This window comes from Vanellus vanellus (genome assembly GCF_965231255.1).
Source record: "Vanellus vanellus genome assembly, chromosome: 3".
Lineage (NCBI taxonomy): Eukaryota > Metazoa > Chordata > Aves > Charadriiformes > Charadriidae > Vanellus > Vanellus vanellus.
This window is the reverse complement of record NC_138907.1, coordinates 52,533,340-52,545,810: the sequence shown is the minus strand read 5'-3', so window position 1 is coordinate 52,545,810 and position 12,471 is coordinate 52,533,340. Positions and strand designations below refer to the sequence as shown.

At 41.1% G+C, this 12,471-nt stretch overlaps 2 protein-coding genes across 2 annotated transcripts in view; one reads left to right on the top strand and one right to left on the bottom strand.

Annotated features, from left to right (window-relative positions):
- Window positions 1-6,279, bottom strand: part of PRKN (parkin RBR E3 ubiquitin protein ligase) — a gene marked incomplete at its 5' end in the record, with an annotated part of 803,812 nt that extends 797,533 nt beyond the window's left edge. The window contains 1 exon segment of the mRNA XM_082480710.1: window positions 6,045-6,279. Coding sequence (XP_082336836.1) covers window positions 6,045-6,279 — 235 coding nt within the window.
- A 929-nt stretch (window positions 6,280-7,208) lies between these two features.
- PACRG (parkin coregulated) overlaps window positions 7,209-12,471 on the top strand; it is a gene marked incomplete at both ends in the record, with an annotated part of 256,062 nt that continues 250,799 nt past the window's right edge. The window contains one exon of the mRNA XM_082481933.1: window positions 7,209-7,355. Coding sequence (XP_082338059.1) covers window positions 7,209-7,355 — 147 coding nt within the window. The remainder of the gene's footprint in view (window positions 7,356-12,471) is intronic.

The following is a 12,471-nucleotide window of genomic DNA, read 5'->3' as shown; positions in this document are numbered from 1 at the left end:
TAAATCCTCATATCTGGGCGACCACCTTTATTTTATCTTTTAAAGCAAATAAATAATAAATAAAATCCACACCTATACCAAGCAGATGACAAGCCCTATTGTTGTTACCTATATATTTTATTTTGAAATTAAATATTTTTTTTTATAATTGGTAATTAAAAAACTTTACTGAAGATTAATCAATGAATGGCTAATTAATTAAGTCAATCAAAAGGTGTTTCATACATAAAATCTTCATTACAAAATATTTTATCAGTTCCATTAGTTCCTGGCTTACAAGAACAACCATGCTGTTTCAAAACGCATATTTAAATATAACCCTCTCACTATTTCCTCATGTATTTCATGACTGTATCGTTAATTAACATTGATTTCTATCTCCCCTTTCAGTGGTAGAAAAAAATTGGCCTTAAAATTATTACCAATAACCGCTCTAAAATAACAAGTTAGTACGTAAGCTAGCTGCAATCTCATTGCAGAATACATTTCATAAATACTTCAGGCCCTGTTCTATATTCTTTATGTGTCCTCATGAAAGGTCTCCAACATTTCAACAGAGCACTACCAACAGCTCCTTGTGAAGCAGCAGAACTATGACACCAGAGATAAGACACACACAGTGCAATGCATCCACGTGGACGCTGTACTGAGTTTATTTATCAGACCTTACAGAGTTCAGACAGTTTAAAAAACACAAAACAGATTAAAATTGCATAACACTATCATACAGATAAGCCTGTGTTTAAAATAAAAATTACAAAATGAAGACCTAAGGTTGAGATCTTCAGTACAAACTTTTTTCTGCTCTGACCAATGCAGAAAAATGCAATCTAGTATTTTACCAATGTCACCGGTATCAAAAACACTAAGAAAATGTTATCTTTCAAATACTGAAATAGATAAAAAAAAAATTTTAAGAACATATGAGAAAAAATTGTGAAAACTTATGGACAAATGGCTGAGCAAATGATTGCTTTTTTTCCCCGCAACAGAACTTTATTTCCAACTTTTTGCCAAATTTAAACATCAAATTTAAAGCATCATATTACTATCACAAATACCAGTCTTAACCTTCAACTCCTGATCTAAACATCGGTCTTTCACTGTACTGTAAAGTTAGTGCTACTTAAAACTTGTGCTCTCTATGCACAGTGTGCTTCTGCTGCTATCTGAAAATCTAAGTGTACTCTGTGTGGGGTTACTCACTGTATGTAAAATCAAAAATATGATACAGTTAAGCTGTTTGAGGATTTATATGCATGTCAGTATCATCCAAAAAGGTATGTTAAAACAACTGAAACACAAGGGAAAAGCGTGCAAGTATTCATACCTTATAAGTTTTTGCACAGGCACCTTGGAAGCACTATTAGGACAGAATTTACAATAAGTAATCAAATATTATTTTCTGCCAAAACCTCAGGTTTGGTTAAGATTTTATCCCAGTTTTTTGCTTGATTCTTGACCACAGGACAGAGTAAGGTCTAGGCACCAGCACAGTTCCTGTTGTTTAGGGCACCCAACTGCTCAAGGCTGCAAAACAGCCTTAGTATAAGGTTGATCTCAATCACTGATTTGTTTATGTCCAAGCAACAGTATTGTTGATCAGGGAAAAAGCCACTTCAAGGAGCGGCCAGCAGACCCTACCCCACACTAGCCACAAATCCTGAAAACGCTCTCAAGGCATCTGAGCAGGCCAGCGTTAACAAGAGAGGGACAGAGAGAGCAGGTGGTGGCAACTCCAGCTAGTGTTCATCAGTCCTGTAGACTGATCCCTTTTCTCTTCATTGGACACAATTTACCATTAAACTCATGCTTTCAAAACTTCACTACCTACACTGCTGGAAAGCTTTGAACTACCTGCAACAGACAGGCATTTCCACTGTGCTTCTACTGAAACACAACACAGCCACTAAGAAAATGTGAATGAAGAAAAAAATGGGGGACAGAAAGCAAAGTGACAAAAAAAAAAAAAAAAAAATTCCAGATTTTCCAGATCTGGAAATTTGACATGAAGTCTTGTAAGCCTAAGGTAAATGGTAGTACAAAAGTTGTCCACAGAAATACTTTCATCTACAGTAGGCTTGTTTGAGGACTGGCTGACAATTAAGATAATTAAGTACAAAACAGGTCCTTCAAGCAGCAGATATTCAGCTCCTTTAACTTGCATTGCTGTTACAAATATGAAAAGCAGCTCTCCAATGGTCAGTAATTTATGCAAGGATTCCTATATTACATCAGTCAGAATATATACCTATAGCATTCGCTAGTGAAAATGAAAAAGTAACTTAAACATTCCTTCGTTTATATATTTTTTTTCATTATTAAAATAAAATTAAATAATTTTCTATAGAGAAGTTTCCTGAAGTCCTTAACTGAACAGCCCACCAGCAAGTAGTATAAATAAACTGTAACTTTAAAAAAAAAAAAAGCAATATACACATAAGTGAAAGGACCACTGAGGAATCATTCTGGTAACTTCACTTAAAAGTGAAGCACATTACAGAACAACCTTCTAAAAACATTTATAAAAGAAAAATCCATCTTTACCATTTACATTGATAAATACTTTTAAAGATATACACAAGAATTAAAATTCCAGAGGCACTCATGAACTCAGTGCAACACCATGCACATGTCAGCTGCGGTGGACTTTCCAGATAAATTTGTCCATGGAATTTCTACACAAATGGACTGTTACATAATTAACTTGCTGTTATGATATTCTGAATGCAGATGTCACACAGACAAAAATAAATAGTAACATATTTTGAAGGTCTCCCTCAAGGAATAACCTCTTACAGAAAATAAGCAAAAACTATTTTTTTTCTTTTTCCAGGTGATATGTTAGCAATCAGAAATTCAATCATAAGCAAAACTTTCTCCACAAATCTCTGCTCAGTGAACAGAAACTAACAAGGCAGGAGAACATAGTAACAAGCAGAATAGGAAATCATATAAAGACTATTAAAAGCCAGTGATACAAGTCAATTGTATAACATCCTCTGGAACGACAGGTGCTACGGAAAAAATTCTCCTCAGCAAAGTATCTTAAAAAAATTTTGGAGAGGGTGGGGAGTTCAAAGAAGGACCACAAGTATGGTCAAATACTTAAAGGAAGATGGAATAAAATGTCCACCTATTTCACTGGACAAAAAAAAATAACAACAGGGAGAGAAGAATAAGAAAGAATAAGAAAAAACAGTAATGTGGTTTGTTCTCCCTATTTCACGCCACAAGAACAAAAGAACATAAAAGAGAGTAAGGGATAGGAAATTAAAAATCAATTAAGGAATGAATTGTCATGTGTTGTACAATTGTATTGTAGAATTCCTTGCCCCAAGAATTCATCATGACATAAAGTATTTCCAGAGATATGAAACGGTAAAACATTTTGTTTCATTTTGCTTTTGTAAACCACGTGCTTCATAGGATAAATCTTTCAACATTCAGATCAAAAACCTGGGCACAAATTACACAAGTTATTTCAACCTTCCTCTCCTGCCCCCGACTTTGCAATGGTATTCCTATCTCATAAGTGTTAAGAGAAGACTTTTCAGAAAGCAGGAAATAGGGCTAGGTCTCTACGTCATATACTTTGAAAACAATTCTCATATTTGCAGAGTGGGACAGGGTTTTTTACATTTTATTTTTTTTTCCACTAAAATAAAAGGTTGCTGCTCAAATCATTTAAGGTTGCAACTCGTGTAAATGTGTGTTTCTAAGTTTGCAACTAACTGGGATGTACATTTCATAATCAATATTCACAAACATTTCCATCTGCCACAGTGAAAACAAAATTATAATTCCTCACTCATACAAATGTTATCTTCATGAGCAGTAAGTAAACATTTAGATTTCAGTATGAGGGCTAGAGGCATTAACTTTGTAACCACATGGGCAGTCCGTTATGTACACTCAAGTTACTTTTCTAAAGCATTCAAAAACAGACACTGTAATTCTGTAAACATATGTATTTTATATACTATAGCAAGACATCAAATCAGCAGAGGAGATAACACTGCAACATGAAAGACAGTGACCTGACCTTCTGTGCTTTCCTTAAGCAAGCCTATAATTTAAAATATTCTCCGCTACATAAGGAAAAAAAAAAAAAAGTCCAAATGACAAGAAAACCCTATAACAATTAGGAAGAGACCAATTGCGTAAGTATTTATACAGACTTAAAATACCACATAAGTGACTGCTTTTAACCCTTTTTAGTGTTTGCAAAGCTGAAAGAAAAAAAGCATTAGCCAAATACCTGTATTCATACACTGCTAAGAAAAAAATATGTCTAGCTGAAAGACCTATAAAATTCTTGGACATTTTTGAGATGTTTAATTTAAAAACAATAAATATTTTGACAACAAACTGCATGCTTTCCAACTTGATCAGGTCTTATGTAGACAGCAACTGTGACACCTACACTGAAGATGAAATAGCAAGCTTGAGGAATGAGAGGATTTGTTACAATACAAGCGCATCTACTACATTTCACAGCTTTAAATAATACTTTAAATAATTCACAAAATTTAGGAAGTGAAATGAAGATGAAACATGCAATGAGATACAAGGACTACAGAATGGATCCTGTAACTTGTCGGAGTCCCCAGGTACGGATTCACAGAATCACAGAATTTTCAGAGTTGGAAGGGACCTCTAGAGATCATCTAGTCCAACTCCCCTGCCAAAGCAGGATTGCCCAGAGCACATTACTCAGGACTGCATCCAGGCGGGTCTTGAAAATCTCCAGAGAAGGGGACTCCACAAACTCCCTGGGCAGCCCGTTCCAGGGCTCTGCCACCCTCACTGTAAAGAAGTTTTTCCATGTATTTGAACGGAACTTCCCGTGCTCCAACTTGTGCCCATTGCCCCTCGACCTGTCACTTGGAACCACTGAAAAGAGCCTGGCTCCATCCTCCTTCAACCCACCCTTTAGATACTTGTACGCCATAATAAGGTCTCCCCTCAGCCTTCTCTTCTCCAGGCTAAAGAGTCCCAGCTCTCTCAGCCTTTCCTCATAAGGGAGGTGCTCCAAGCCCTTAATCATCTTAGTTGCCCTTCGCTGGACTCGCTCCAGCAGTTCCCTGTCCCTCTTGAACTGGGGAGCCCAAAATTGGACACAGTATTCCAGTTGTGGCCTCACCAGTGCAGAGTAGAGGGGGAGAATGACCTCCCTCGACCTACTGGCCACACTCTTCCCTATGCAGCCCAGGATTCCATTGGCCTTTTTGGCGACAAGGGCACATTGCTGGGCCATGGATAATTTACTGTCTACCACAACCCCCAGATCCTTCTCCTCCAAGCTACTTCCCAGCAGGTCCACCCCTAACCTATACTGGTGCCTAGCATTCTTCCTCCCCAGGTGCAGGACCTTGCACTTCATCTCAAAAATAATGGAAGAAGACCCACTACTGAAACAACCGATTCACATACCACGCCAACATTAGACAGCTACAGAAGCCAACTCAAGGACCAAACGGCCAAACTCCCAACAGGATTAGGCCTAATCATGGAGTTTTCAGAGTTGGAAGGGACCTCTAGAGATCATCTAGTCCAACTCCCCTGCTAAAGCAGGATTGCCCAGAGCACATTACTCAGGACTGCATCCAGGCGGGTCTTGAAAATCTCCAGAGAAGGGGACTCCACAAACTCCCTGGGCAGCCTGTTCCAGGGCTCATTGAAAAGAGCCTGGCTCCATCCTCCTTCAACCCACCCTTTAGATACTTGTAGGCCATAATAAGGTCTCCCCTCAGCCTTCTCTTCTCCAGGCTAAAGAGTCCCAGCTCTCCCAGCCTTTCTCTCAGCCTAAGTTGTTTCTTTTTCAGATCACCGCCAGCAAGTACCATGCCAGACCAGTAACATGTATATATAAGCAAGGCCAAAAAACGTCCACAAATCACACAAACCTTGCCGAACAGTATTGACAATGGTTATATTGAGGGGAAATTAGAAAAAGTTAAAAGTGACCTCAGTCAACCACAAGCCCTGGGCAGGCTGCGGATATGTCATCCCCCGCCAGAGGGGTAAAGGAGAGCACTGACCCTTCAGCACTTTGACCCGCTCCCCTCCCGGGGGGACCCGCCGGGGCGGTGACAGCGGGCACCCGCCACGACCGGCAGCGAGGTCAGACGCGGCGGGGAGGCACCGGGGGAAGCGGCGCGGGAGAACGGGCCGACGGGGACCGAGAGAAACCAGACCACCCCACGCCGCCCCCCGGGACCAATACGCCAGTGGCGGCGGCAGCAGAGAAGCAGGCAGGAAAGGGCGGATCTGCATCCGGGCTCACTCCCTCCTTCTCCGGCGCGCTCACTCACCTATCATGGCGGCGGCGGAGGAGGAGGAGGAGGAGGAGAGGGAGTGGAGGCGCGCACGCGCGCACCCGCGCCAGCCGCACCCGCTGCTCGAGCGCTCCCCCTCAGCCCTCAGCAGCGCGCGACTGCGGGCTGGCCGGCGGCGGACTGCGCATGCGCCTCGGCGGTGAGGGGGCGTGTGGCCTTCTGGGTAACGTAGTGCTCGCTTCTTCACGCAACCCAGCTCTCCTCACTTGACCGCCTTTCCCTTGGGCGTTAATTATTTGCTGCTAATTACTGTCCTGCCCGCGTTTCGGTGTACCGGCCTGTGGGCCGCGCGAGCGGGAGGAGGGGAGGTGGAGACGACCCGGTGTTGCGGTCGGGGTTTCTTTGGTTAACCTCGTGCTCCCCCCCGCGAGCGTGACACCCGCCGGCGAGGCGGCGGGTTGTTGACGCGTTGCCTAGAGACGGGCGCGAGGCTGGTGCCGCGTGCTAGCCCCCAGCCGGTGCCCGCCCCTCCCACTAACAGCCCCCGCGGCGGGAGCCTGGCCGGGGCGCAGGGGGTGAGGCGGAGCGGGGTGGGGCAGGGTGAGGGGAAAGGGCCCGGGGTGAGAAGGTGCAAGAGGAGCAGGTGGTGAGGAAGGGCTGGGGACGCGGGAGCGGTGGGGAGGAGGGGGATGAGGTGGGGTGCATGAAGGGGGCTGGGGGGGTGCGAGGGACGAGGGGCAGGCGAAGAGGCCCGTCGGGGGCAGGGAGGGCGCGGGAGGGGTGAGTCGGGGGTGTCGCTGGTTGGGAAGTGGTCAGAGGCAGACCTACTGCGTTTTCTAACTTACTGAGGGCGGAGCGTTGATGTTTGTTTGGTTTTTTTTCCAGTCAGTATTTTGCTTGTTGTCCGTCGTGGACGCTGGTGGCGAGATGGTAGTGGAGAAGGCGGGCTCAAGCCCCTCAAAAACCACAGGTGACAGGGCCCCCCGGCAGCAGGAGCCACTGGGGCACGTGAAGAAAAGCAAGCAGCAGGTCTCCGATGGATTCACTGTTAAAGCCATGATGAAAAACACTGTGGTATGTTTGCTGCTAGTATAGAGGTGATGTTAATTAATTTATTCTCATGCGTCCAGGAAGCATAGCGACTTAGAGCTCGGGGTAAAGCATGTCAGGAAGGTCTGCGAGTTGCTTAAAACTTTATCTGGATTTTGCTGGTTGCTGAAATTGCCTTCAGGCTTTACAGAAGTATTATCATAAGGTAATATGATACACACCTATAAACATAAGGTCTGTGCCTGTGGAAATTGTGATGCTTTGCCTCCAACTATATTCCTTTGGTGCCACAATGTTTCTGTATTGTTTTGTGTGGCAATGCACATTCTATTAAACTGTCAGCCTATAGAATTGTGTGCAAGGCTTACTATCTCATATTTAGCAAAACACTGTCAAATGATACTGTCGTATTATTTGAAAGTGTTTTCGTATACTTGCACAGTGTGGTTGAAATTTGATATGAATATCACCCAGGATGGCAAAGATCTGGAAAATACATTCAATAAGCTTGAAAAATAATAAAAAGCTTCCACATGTTACAGGAGAATATTAAACTGGAAACAGATATCAGTTCTCCAACTCCTGAATTGTGTTTTTCTTTATTTGGACACAGTTCAAGGTGTTAGCAAAATCTTGTGTTCTCAAGGTTTTTTTAATTCTATATATTCTTCTGACAACAGTTATGAAATACATTATTTCCCTTGTTTTGCTGAAACAGTCTTCCTGGAGCAGTCTCCCTGGACTTATCTGTAAGAGCATCCTCTTAAAAATCCAAACAAGTCCATCTTTAAACAAATTTTAAATGGAGTAGAAATTGCCTACATTAAAACCTTTCTCCTTATTAGTAAAACTGAAGCATGTTTCACCTTAGTGGGAAAAATACAACATAGAAACAACCGAAAAACCCCTTTGTTTTAAAGATTGTTTGGTTTGTTTGTTTTTACTTCTAGAGATGTGTGGAATAGACTGTAACACTTCAGTGAGTTTCAGCATTAATTTTTAAAAGACACTTCCTCTTCTTTGGCCAAAATTCAAGTCATGGCTATTTGTACATATCTGTTTACACCTTGATATGTAAAAGACACTTGTTTTTATCTAGAAGAATCAGCAGTTTCAGTGGAGTTTGAGAAATATATATTTAATTTTTAAATAAGGAGCTTTGACTTGTGAACATAAATTCTGATTAAACTCATAGCTAGTTTTCTTTTAAATATTTATAGAGTTTAACTTTTATGGCTGCAATTCTAACTTCCTATGCATTAACGGAATGTTAAATCATGTGATACTGTCATTAAGCAACAGCAAACAGGTAAATCTGCTGCCTTTGGAGCTACTCATTAAATCACAGAAATGACGTTTTTTTGCATGGACCTCAGGAGATCATCTAACTCAACTTCCCATTTGAAGTGGGCTTGTCATTAGCACTAGATCAGGTCAATCATGGGTTTCCCTAGCTAAGCTGTGAAACCCTGCAACATCAGAGATTCCCTGACCTCTCCGGGCAATCTGTTTTGTTGCTGCCCTGCCTGCCCCACTGCCTGCCCCCTGGACACCCTGTCATAGGTATGGTTAACAGTGTTCTAACCTGCCCCACAGGTTCTGCTCATAACTGGGTAGGAAGCAGTGAAACTGTTAGAAGTCCTGGAAGACTCATCGTGCCAGGGCAAAAGCTCCAAGTGAGGACAGGCAGCCACTGGAATCATGTCCCAGGGGTCAGTGTGCAAAAAAATCAGGGTAGAGTAAGGAATATCTCACAGCCACTCTATCTGTGCAGAAGTGGGAGTCCTTTTTCTCTTTTCCAACAACCAGTTAAAGGGAGCTTCTGATTTATGAAGTACTCACTTGTCGGAGGTTGACATCATCAATGAAGTTGGAAGACTTAGGAGTTGACTGGAGGGTTGAAAGCACAGCAGGCAAATATATGTAAGACATGGTAATTCTTTTTGTTAACAGCATGACAAAGAGCAGGGTTGTCAGCAACGTGTTCAGCATCTCCAGGTCAACCAACTAGGTACATATTAATAGCCTTTGGTTGCAAGCATGCCGTGAGTCTTAAGCTCTTAGCATAGAGTCTAACAGATTACCATTATGCGTATATGACTGCAAATATTGTAGAAAAGGTTCCAGAATTCTTTGATGTTGCTTGTGCAAAGACCATTTTACTAAGCCATTTTTCATGAAAGTTGCTGGATAAAGTTTTCTTCCAAGTCTGCTTTCATAACCAGTAGTAAGTACAGAAATTAAGTACCTACAATATTCAAAACTTTTCTTAGCTCTGGCCAAATTTAGAATTTACTTATTGAAATATATTACTTAATAAATATTCACCAAAAAAAATTGTTCCTGAACTGAAGAAAGTGTTTTATGTTATTCATATAGCAGTTTAGATCAAGAGCAAGATCCAATAAAGGTCTTCTACACTAATAAGCTAGATAGTGTGATATTTATGTTTTAATTGTTTTGTCCTCCAAGTAAAATCAAGAATGCCATGTGACGTGCTCATACATCATATGTACCGCATGGGTAGAATTAGGAATATAATTAAAAATTAATATACAGACTAGCAAGTAGAAGAGTGTCTGTATATGAATGTAGACACCAGGAAGATACCTCTGTTCACCTCTGATCCTCTCCAAATGGTTATTTTTCCTGTTTTGTGCAACTGTACATGAGAGAATAAAGCGTTAGTGCCCCCTTTTTCTGTAATAAACTAGTGGGAAAAACACTTTTTCAAGGAGAGGATTTGTTTTGTTACTTAAAGGGAACCATAGAAAGGGAATTCCAGTCTATATCTCCCACCTTTTAAAAGTTTCTTAACCAACAAATTAAAAGATTACTGAGATGAAAAAGATTGCAGAGGGAAAAGTCTCCACATGTCATTTTAAAGTGCTGTTACTGTGCTGGAAAGAGTTAGGATTCGTAGTGCTAGAAAGTGGCAAGGTAGGAATCTCACTAGACAATATATTTTAGTGCATACATCATTCATACAGGAGTTCTGGAAGCTTTGGGGTTTGGAATTTTATGTCCCTCATTGCTTGCTAGAATGGATTTGATGTTTTTGGCGTAGAATTGGAACTTAAGACATACCGTCCTGAGTGCTGAGCCAATAAAGCTATGAAAGGATGTTTTTGTTTTTGTTTTTTTTTTTTTTTTTCCTGTTTTTCCTGAACATTGAATTCCTTACTACAAAACTGCAAAGCTTCAGCAGGAAAGGAGTTTATCTTTCCTCTACAGGTCCTCCATTAGTAACACTATTGCCAGGTAAGTTGAGGTATCCTTCTGCAGCATGTGAATTTGAACTCCGCTTGCCAGAGTAATGAATTCAGATTTTCTTCCTGTCTTAGTGTGTAAACCAGTAGGTTTTATATAGAAAATATCACTATTACATCCATCTGTGTTCCTTGAAATCAGCCAGAAACTGCTGCTAGCAATGCTGCTAGTACACGCATCCAGTCTGTGTGGAAGGGATAAAGTCAGAATGGCTACAAGGTGGCCTTAGAAGGGGAGTGGTGCTAAAAACCTGGATTTCAAAAACAAAAGCAGAGCTATTCAACCTGGGAGAGTCTTAGCTATGTGCAGAAGCACAGCTCACGGCTCCTAAAAGAAATGTAATTGCTTATAAGCAGAAAAAATGTTATTTAGACTGCAATTCTGGATTTCCATCCCTCTGTTCCTCATTTACAAGTCTACAGTCAGTATGTATTGCACTGAGTTCTAAACCTTTGTTGTTTAAACTCCTCTTTCAGGCCATTATCAGTAGTGTTGTGAAGCACTTTCTTACCCTTTACCCTTTGATAATAACTTATAGCAAGGGTTTCATTTTAACTGTAGAGATAATGTGATTTGTTTACATTCTGAAACTTGTGATTTGATATTCTATTTATATTCACCCACATAGTGTAACTAAAACTACTTTTTTTATTTACTTTGTGTCAGTAACAGTTTCTCATCAGATTTCAAGGCTATAGGAAAGCATTTTTTACAAGAAAAAAGTTTTCCCTTTCTATTGTAATTTATTGGCAAAGGCAGTATGTTTTGGGGCAAGTAGGTGTCAAGTTAAAGGAATGTTTTGATAAACATTATTGGCCAGTAGTGTCCAGTCCCATCTTGGAAGAGTTGCTCCAGTTTAACCATAGCCACTTTTCTACAATCTTGAGTATACTTTAGTGAACACCGTGTGTCAATTTAAACTGTCAGTGCTCTGGAAGGCAGTCCTGTCTTCTTCCTGTTTCAGGCTGTTTATTACTGCTGCCCCTTTTTGTGCCCACATTTGTACAATATTGGCTGATCAGGGAACTAATCCTGCTGAAAAATACTCCAGCCTTTTTAGGCTAACAGCAACGAACTGCAGTCTTTGGGATTGAGGCAAGCAAAGCTCCTGCTCCCACCACGCTCCTCTGTCCTGCCCTCCTTCCTGTCCTGACTGCGTGCTTCCATCTTCCCTTTTGCATTTACATTGGTGTTTTTTGCAACTACAGAGAAGGTTGGATCAGCTCTAACAGCTGTTAAATTAACACGTGCAAGGAGAAGGGGAAACAGGAATATATTGTCAGCACAAGCTGTGTGGGTGGGAATGTCCCTCTTGACAGCATTGTGGTCTTAATTAATTTAAAACCAGTTATGAAAACTAGTTATAGCAAGCATTTAAAACAGCATGAACTTGCACCACAGTTGAAAGGTGTGGTTTTCATCCCCAGACATTTATTCTTTGCGCAATATAAACTTTTGCATGGCCATGTGGTGAACTAGACTGGGGTCCTGGTTAAAACTGGATTAAAAGCAGCTCATCTTTTTTTTTTTTTTTTTTTTTCACAGCAGTGCAGACTTGACATACAGTTTGGTTATAGTGTAAGCTGACAAAAGTTGTGGCTGCTACAGCCCTGCCTGCTTCTTCTGCCTATTTGTACCTCCTCCTTTGTGTCAATACACACAGTCATGCAACTGAATAGATGACACACTTAATTGCGTTTAGATCCAAACATTAAAAGCTTCAATGCAAGGAGGCTTTTATTTCCCCTCATAAAGTTATGTTCCTTTCCAATTCCATGCTTGTTTTTACTGTAATGACCACATTGAGAGTATGATGTAAAAGTGGAAAACAAAGAAAAAATACTAATGCTTAAGACTATAATGTCTTCTA